The sequence below is a fragment of the Mercurialis annua genome, linkage group LG8 (assembly GCF_937616625.2).
Source record: "Mercurialis annua linkage group LG8, ddMerAnnu1.2, whole genome shotgun sequence".
NCBI classification, from domain to species: domain Eukaryota; kingdom Viridiplantae; phylum Streptophyta; class Magnoliopsida; order Malpighiales; family Euphorbiaceae; genus Mercurialis; species Mercurialis annua.
The window spans coordinates 31,862,421-31,870,750 of NC_065577.1; the positions used below are offsets into that span (position 1 = coordinate 31,862,421).

Genomic DNA, 8,330 nt, shown 5'->3' on the forward strand with positions numbered 1-8,330 from the left:
AAGGCTTAACCTGATGGTTTGAGTTAGATTGAGTTATTTCTTTTAAAATTAAATTTAAGGATATTTTGGACGCTTTAATTTTTTAGGGTATTTTACTGACGTGGAGTCGTCAAATCTTTTCTTTTTTTTTAAGAATGTCAGTTGACCAAAAAATATGGCGTCACGAGTATTTTCGTCCTCGTTAATTTAGCGAGCGACGCCATAAAAATTAGGGCTTTTTATATAAAATACAGGTTTTGGGCTAGACTTTACTTTTATACGGCCCAATCCATATCTTTACTTTTCACACCATCAATTTTATGAAACCTAACCTTTTTTTTTGGATTTCTTTCCTTTTTACCGTTTTCTTATTTTCCTTCTCAATTGGCGGTTTCTTCATTCTTCTCCGCCATTTTCGCTTCTCTTCTCCACGATTTTGCTGTGCGTTATCTCCATTACTGCATGACTCCTCTTGCTTCTCTCATTTTCATCTCTATTTCATCATTATCTCAACCGTTCTTGCTTATATAACAGTAAATTCTTTTGAGTTGTGAAAAAAAATTCACGATTTCTACTCCTTCGCTTCCGTCGTTCCGCCTCCGCTGTTGCGCCTCCGCCGTTTCGCCTCTGTCGTTCCGCCTTTGTCTCGCCGCGCCATCTTTTTTTTATCTTTTTAATTTTAGATTTGAAATTTTTTGTTCTTTTTTTTATTTTCAGATCTGTAATTTGTTTATCTTTTACTGTTGATTCACCATTAAACATGTATAAAGAGTATCTTTAAAGAATCTAATACTTATTTCATATTATATAGAATAATTTTGTGATTTTATATAATACAATTCTGTTATTTCTGTAATTTTTTGTGTTTTGTTGTATTTCTGCGTTTTTTTATTCTGCAGAACGATTTGTTGATGATGATTGATTGCTGAATTATTGTAATGTTACAGTGTTGTTGATTTTATGTTGACTTTATGTTGATATCATGTTGATATCTACTGATTCTTTTTATTTTAACTTTGACAAATAAGATAATATTGTCTGTGAAATAAACTTTCGTTAGATAAAATGAAACTGTATCATAACCGTCTTTGTCGAAATTTAGTTAGGTATGAGAGGTGGAATGCAAAACAATTATACAAGTGATTTTGAAGAAACTGTGCAGCTGCAAAGAGAATTGAGGAAAAAATATATTTTGAAATAGATTTCTTTAATTTGTGAACTGTTGTGCTGGTGTATATTTAATATTTTTTTATTTTTATATGTAAGAATAATTTTATTTTTTCATTTGAATTATTGTTGTTGTTTTTTCATATTGTTTTGATTACTTACTCTGCTAACATCTTTATCTGATTCATTTATTTTAAACATTTTGTACCTTTATTGTTGTTTAGTAGAATTACTACTATCATATTAACAAGTTATCAACATAATGTCAACATGATATCAACAATTAATGCTAATATAGTCAAAATGTTTGTAAAATGAGAACATTGATTGATTTAAGCCAAAAACAATCAACATATTATCAAAAATATGTCAACAACTCATCAATACATCAATTTAAGACTAACTTTGCTTTTCTTTTAATGATTGAAAAATCAACATGTTATCAACAGTATATCAACAACATGTCAACATAAAATTGAAAATCAAAAAAAGTTAAAATACTTATCAACATAATGTCAACAATAAATCAATAAAGAATCAACAATTAATGCTAATTTAGTCAAGATGTTTGTAAAATGAGAACATTGATTGATTTAAGTCAAAAAGAATCAACATATTATCAAAAACATATCAATAGTTCATTAATACATCAATTTAAGACTAACTTTATTTTTCTTTCAATGATTGAAAAATCAACATGTTATCAACAGTATATCAACAACATGTCAACATAAAATTGAAAATAAAAAAAAGTTGAAATACATATCAAAATAATGTCAACAATAAATCAACAACGAATCAACATAAGGAATAAAATAAAACATAACTTTTTGAAAAATTGTGACAATCGATAAAATATCAACAAGAAATCAACAACATGTCAACATGATAATGCTAACATATAATTATCTAGTCCTTATTAAATTTTATTTTATTTAGTTTATTTTGCTGATAAAGTTATCTAATTTGCCAAAAAAAATTAAATTTTTTTCCCAATGTTAAAATCAAGGAATACCAACTAATTATCAACACAAAATCAACAACAAATCAACAACACTGTAACATTATAATAATTCAGTAATCAACCATCATCAAAAAAACGAGCTGCAGAATAAATAAACACAGAAATACAACCAAACACAAAAATAAAATGAAGAAATAACAAAAAATTATTCCATATAATCATAAATTTATTTTACATAACATGAAATCAGCATTATATTCTTTAAATATAATCTGTATACATATTTAATCGTGAAAAAACAGTAAAAAATTATAGATCTGAAAATAAAAAAGAAGAAGAATTATGAATAAATTGTAGATCTGAAATCAAATAGATGACGACGACGAGTAGATGAGATGATATTGTTGGCGAAGATGACGAAGAAGACGATGATGAGAACGATGACGGAGGAGCGGAGGAACAGAGGACACGACGCAGCGGAAGACGGCGGAGAACAGTAAAAAAGAGGTGACCTGAGAGTGAAAGAAAAAAATATGAGTGAAGAGAGAGAAAATTGAGTTGAGAGGAAGAGAGAATTGAATAATGAGGAGAGAGAAAAAAAGTGAAATTATGATGTCTCTACTATTAGGGTTGAATATATACAATCCGTATAAAAGTAAGAATTGTGTCCGCACATGGTAGTTTAGATAGCTGAAAATATGACCCGTATAAAAGTAAAGATTTAGCCAATGTTGGTTGATTGTGTAAAAAGCCCTAAAAATTAAAGAATTTAGTAATCGTTTAAAGATCATGAGCTTTAGTAATCAGAGACCCAAAAAACAGGGCCCATGGATGATTATTAGAGTTTTATTCAAGAGATTTTTAGATAAATACCCTCAAATAGACAAAATATTCTCACTCATACCTGTTGACTAAAAGAATAATAATTTTACTATTTGACTCAAGTTTCTTTGCAAAAATACGACTTCTTCAATTCTGGTAAGTAACATCTGCTACTCCTTAGTCTATTTAGCTTGTTTCAATTGTTGAATAGACCTACGAAGAAACTAGCTAGAGAAACCAAAAACAGTCCCGATCCGCCATGGATTCATCCAAAGATCGTAAAACGATTTCTTAAACAGGTATGAGAATTTTTACAAGAATCAAATTCGCATTAGTCTGATTTACTATTCTTCCGTTAGTGTCGCTGGAATCGAGATTCCGGCAGCGGAACTGAAAATCACCGGCTATAATTTCTCAGATTTGAATCGGGGCAAGTAGTTGTGTGTTCGGAGGTGGAATTGGTGGCTGACTCGGATTTGACCAACTTTGCCGAGTGAAATTTCATGCAACTGCATTTATTGTTGAAATGGGCGAGTTGCTTCGGTTTGATTTGGGTGAGAAAGTTGAGAAGCGTATCACTGGTTTGGAAAATGAGCTTATTTCATGGATTTCTAATAAAGAGGAAGATGGCAGAGAAAGATGTTTGTTTTTTCATACATTTAGCAACACTGTTGATTTGTGCATGTTCTCTTCACTTTAATTCTTCTTTTTGTCCTGTTTATAAATTGCTCTTTGATGATTAATTTGCATTTTAGTTGATTGTAATTACTATGTGTTTGTTTCTGCTATTCTTGTTTGCAGGTGTGGGTGTCTCGATTTTGGCCAAGTTTAGGTACTAACACTTCTGTCTAATTAAATTCAGCACTTACAAAACAAGTTTAGGTACTAACACTTTTTAAAATTAAGTAGTATAAATTTAAGGTTTACTAACGGTATTATTAAAATTAAGTAAAAATTTATCGATTGCGATTTTGCTGGCTATTTTTCTTAAAAGATGGAAATAATATTTTGAAAATTAAGTATAAATTTATCGACAGTTTACTCACGGTTAACTAACGGTGTACTATCACAAAAATTATATTAATTTCTTAAAAGATGGAAATTAACTATAAATTTATCGACGGTTTACTCACAGTTAACTAACGGTTGTACTAAAAATAAATTTATTAAATTTTTTAAAAGTGAAGTTTGTTTAAAATACACAATTCAAGTTTACCAACAATTTATTAACCATATAATCATAATAAAATTATTATAAGTTTCCAACGGTTAACCTAACGTTTACTAACAGTGTATTACAACTAATATTAACATATTGCTATTAATTTTCTATCTTTTACAAGAAAATCACAAAAAATAAGGACTTTCTAATTATTAAAGAAACCAACCTCTATTAAAAATCACATCTTTTAAGAAATAGAAAAAGGACCATAATAATGTTGTCTCATGGTAAACATATATAGTGAAAATAGAAATAAAAATACTCATAAATAAGCCACCAGTATATATACATATACATAAAAATGACACTGTTATTTTATACAGACTTCTCCATGCCCACATACAAAAAGCTTATAGATGTTTTTTTTATATCGGTTTACTAAATATAAATTTACCAACGGTTTACTATCAGTTAAAAAACAATTCATTATTGTTTATTTTTTAATAATTATAAAATATTAAACTTATGGTTTATATCGGTTTACTAAATATAAGTTTACCAACGGTTGACTATCGGTTTAGTAACGGTTTACTAAATATAAATTTACCAACAGTTTACCACCAGTTTACTTAAAAAAACTATTTACTATTTTTTATTTTTTAAAAAATATAGAATATTAAACTTATGGTTTATATCGGTTTACTAAATATAAATTTACCAACAGTTTACTATCAGTTTATTTAAAAAACAATTTATTATTGTTTATTTTTTAAAAAATATAAAATATTAAACTTATGGTTTATATCGGTTTACTAAATATTAATTTACCAACGGTTGACTATCGGTTTAGTAACGGTTTACTGAATATAAATTTACCAATGGTTTACTATCAGTTTACTTATTGTAAATTTTTTTAAAATTATAAAATATTAAACTTATATTTTATATCGGTTTACAAAATATAAATTTACCAACGGTTTACTATCGGTTTAGTAACGGTTTACTGAATATAAATTTACCAATGGTTTACTATCAGTTTACTTATTGTTAATTTTTTTTAAATTATAAAATATTAAACTTATGTTTTATATCGGTTTACTAAATATAAATTTACCAACGGTTTACTATCAGTTTACTTAAAAAAAATTTACTATTATTTATTTTTTAAAATTATAAAATATTAAACTTATGGTTTATATCGGTTTACTGAATATAAGTTTACCAACGGTTGACTATCACATTACTAACGGTTTACTAAAAAAAATAAACGGTTTACTCACGGTTCACTAACGGTATTCTAAAAGAAAAATTATAAAAAATATAGAAAGGCCAATAAACTTTTTTTACACGAAATACTACAACTTATAATCGTATACTCAAAATAAAAATTATTACACATTTACCAACAGTTAACCCAACGTTTACTGATAGTGTCTTAAAAATAAGGTTATTGGTGTACCATTAGTTAACTAGCAATAAAAAAATAAATAGTCCTCAGAATCCGCATCTTCATGAATGGTTCTCAGAATCACAGTTCATTTTCAATAAACAATAAATACATTTTAATCTTTCCAATTAATTAATTTATCGTAGCTAAAAAGATTTGTAAGAAAAAGAAAAAAGGAAGTGCATACACGTTTTATGTGCTATAAAACCCAAATATCCACTTCTGGTATCTTGAAGTTAGGCAAAAAAAAAGGAATTTAATGCTTCTACACTACATGACTACACCTTCTTTTTCTTACTTTTGGCTATATGTATAAGATATTTTTAATATAGATTGATATAGCTAATTTAGCTTCTGGAGATTCTTGCACCGCGCAAACAGAAAGAGGGGAGTGGCACCATCACATTCACAGGTACCTACATCAAACATCAAATTAAAATAAAGTATCAAAATTATGAACCATGAATTTGTAGAAAACAAAATAAAAACAAACACCTTAATCTCAAGTCTTTATGACCAACGCCAACAACAATGAATCAACTAAAATTCAGCATTCTATAACCAAAAAACAACAAACAAACAAAAAAATTTGTATGAAATTGAAATCAGCTTAACTAGTAGTAACCCCTCGTACACTTCTCACTCAAGTGACGCCATTCTATAATTACAGGTAGACACACAATAAGCTAGCACGTAACAAAACATAACAAAAATTAAAAACAAACTGATGTTGTAATGTTGGATGATTAAGTTACCTGACAATGCGTTTGAAAATTGAAAAGATACTTCTGAGAGAGCGAGGCAGTAGGAGTGAACAGAGGGCAGCCATTGAGACCCAAATCAAGAGAAGGGTCAATATCATCCTCCGTGAGGCGGCGGGTGCGGGTGGCGCCGTCGTCGAGGAGGGAGGCTTCGAAATCGTCGGCTGTGGATGACAACCGAGCGAATGAACTTTTTCTTTCATTATAATTTCTATTTCTTGTGAAACAGCTTCATTCCATTTGGAAATTGCCATATGAAATTCATAATCCATGCAAGCCTTCTTCGTCTTCTTCTCATAACTTATTGACTTATTTATCCTGTTAATAAGCCCTTCCATGTCCCCTACTCAAGAGACAGAAAGTAGACTTTTATAGTATTAAACACAATAGAAACAAAATTAAAATCAGAAACGAAGAAAAATGTCATAGCCAAACAATTGAAGACTGCTTAAACACAAAATGAAAAATACATAAAAAGCATCCAATAAAGTTTGATTCTGCTGCTAATTTGTATAGGCTCCAAAAAAGATAAATCATGTGATAAGAATAGAAATTTGATAATTTCAGCTTGAACATTCTACACTTCAGACCTAAGTAAATTTGGAATTAAATGGATCTAAACTAAAGCTAATTTATGTGTTCCAATAATTGGTCTACACATTTCTCATAGCTAAGAGTAAGAATATGGAGAATTTCATTGGCTGATTAATTAAAATAGCCTCACCACAGCCTTAACTTATGAAGATGAACTGCAAGCACTGTTCATATGAGTTATAGCATCAGGAAGAGCTTGTTTAAGAAAAGTAGCATACATTTGATTATTAACAAAGCTATCATCAATTATCAAAAATTTGTGATTTGTTGGCCATTATTTTGATGGAGTATTAATCATTCAATTTCAACTTTCAGTCAAACAATTACTCGAAATAGGTTGTGTTCATCAGCTGAACTAATAGTTTTCAGTTTAAAATTTGATCTTTACTAAAATTCTGATTAGGAACAATAGTATGAGTAGGGTTCTCAAAACTTGACCAAACAGAAACACCGCCATTGTTTACTATTAGTTTACCAAATATTCACTATCGGCTTACCTGAGAAGTGAGTGCAGAAAATATAGCTAAAATATGGAAGGAGCTAAGCGGCCAAAAAACTGGAAGGGCCTCCTCGACCCTCTAGACATGGATCTCCGTCGATATCTTATTCACTACGGTGAAATGGCTGAAGCTACCTACGACACTTTCTATTCGAAAAGGAAGTCAAAATTTGTCGGGGACAGTAGATATTCAATGAAGAATCTTAAATTATGCATTTCAATTCAAATCCATCATAAAATTACCCAGGCACAAATAAAAAAATTCTAATTCAATCATATAAATATAACTTCAAAATCAACGAATAACTTTCAAAAATCTACCTCAGAGTTGCGAGGAGAAGACGCCATCAAACCCTTTCTCCGTCACTCTCACACCGTAAGAGAACTCATACTTTTCGGATCTTCACTTCGCCATAACATCAGATCTGACGAGCATCGTTAATTTCGATATAGATGAAGACACCATCCTCGACGGCGCAGGGAGCAGGGATAGCTTCAGATGCTATCCAGATACATCGAAGGAAAGAAGCAACAAAAACGCGGCGGATCAAGATGGAATTTCTGGTTGCCTTATAATTGAAAATTAAAATCGTAAAAAAGAAAGAAAAAAGACGAAATCTGGAAATAGTTAAGTTTGTATCGTAATATTTTAAGGATGAATAGCGCGTCGTACATGTGAGAATATTTAGGTGTTTGGTGGTGGTGGGTCTAATTTCCTCTTTATTCAATAATAATGTCTCAACATCCGCTGCTTCTTCAAATAAAAACCAATCCAACAAGTAATTAATTAATTACTATCATAATAAATAATATTTTAACTAAATAATTATAATTTTAGAATTTTGACTTAAGGAGTATGGTACACTTGCAACATAGACTATGCATGACGGTGATAGAATTATGACTTAGGCAGACCGGATTTAAAATAACAAAAT

At 29.5% G+C, this 8,330-nt stretch overlaps 1 protein-coding gene across 3 annotated transcripts; it reads right to left on the bottom strand.

Annotated features, from left to right (window-relative positions):
- Nucleotides 1-5,610: 5,610 nt before the first annotated feature.
- LOC126662324 (uncharacterized) lies at nucleotides 5,611-8,106 on the bottom strand. 3 transcript variants are annotated; one of them, XM_050356268.2, is made up of 4 exons: nucleotides 7,717-8,106; nucleotides 7,394-7,542; nucleotides 6,297-6,645; nucleotides 5,611-5,957 (listed from the first exon to the last, which is right to left on the bottom strand). In XM_050356268.2, exons 3-4 carry the CDS (start codon nucleotides 6,638-6,640, stop codon nucleotides 5,948-5,950), a joined length of 354 nt encoding a protein of 117 aa, XP_050212225.1. In that variant the 5' UTR covers nucleotides 6,641-6,645; nucleotides 7,394-7,542; nucleotides 7,717-8,106; the 3' UTR covers nucleotides 5,611-5,947. The 3 variants fall into 3 exon arrangements, with proteins under 3 accessions (XP_050212225.1, XP_055960018.1, XP_055960017.1); XM_056104043.1 differs by having other exon boundaries at nucleotides 6,297-7,542; XM_056104042.1 differs by lacking the exon at nucleotides 7,717-8,106 and having other exon boundaries at nucleotides 7,394-7,696.
- Between the last annotated feature and the right edge of the window lie 224 nt (nucleotides 8,107-8,330).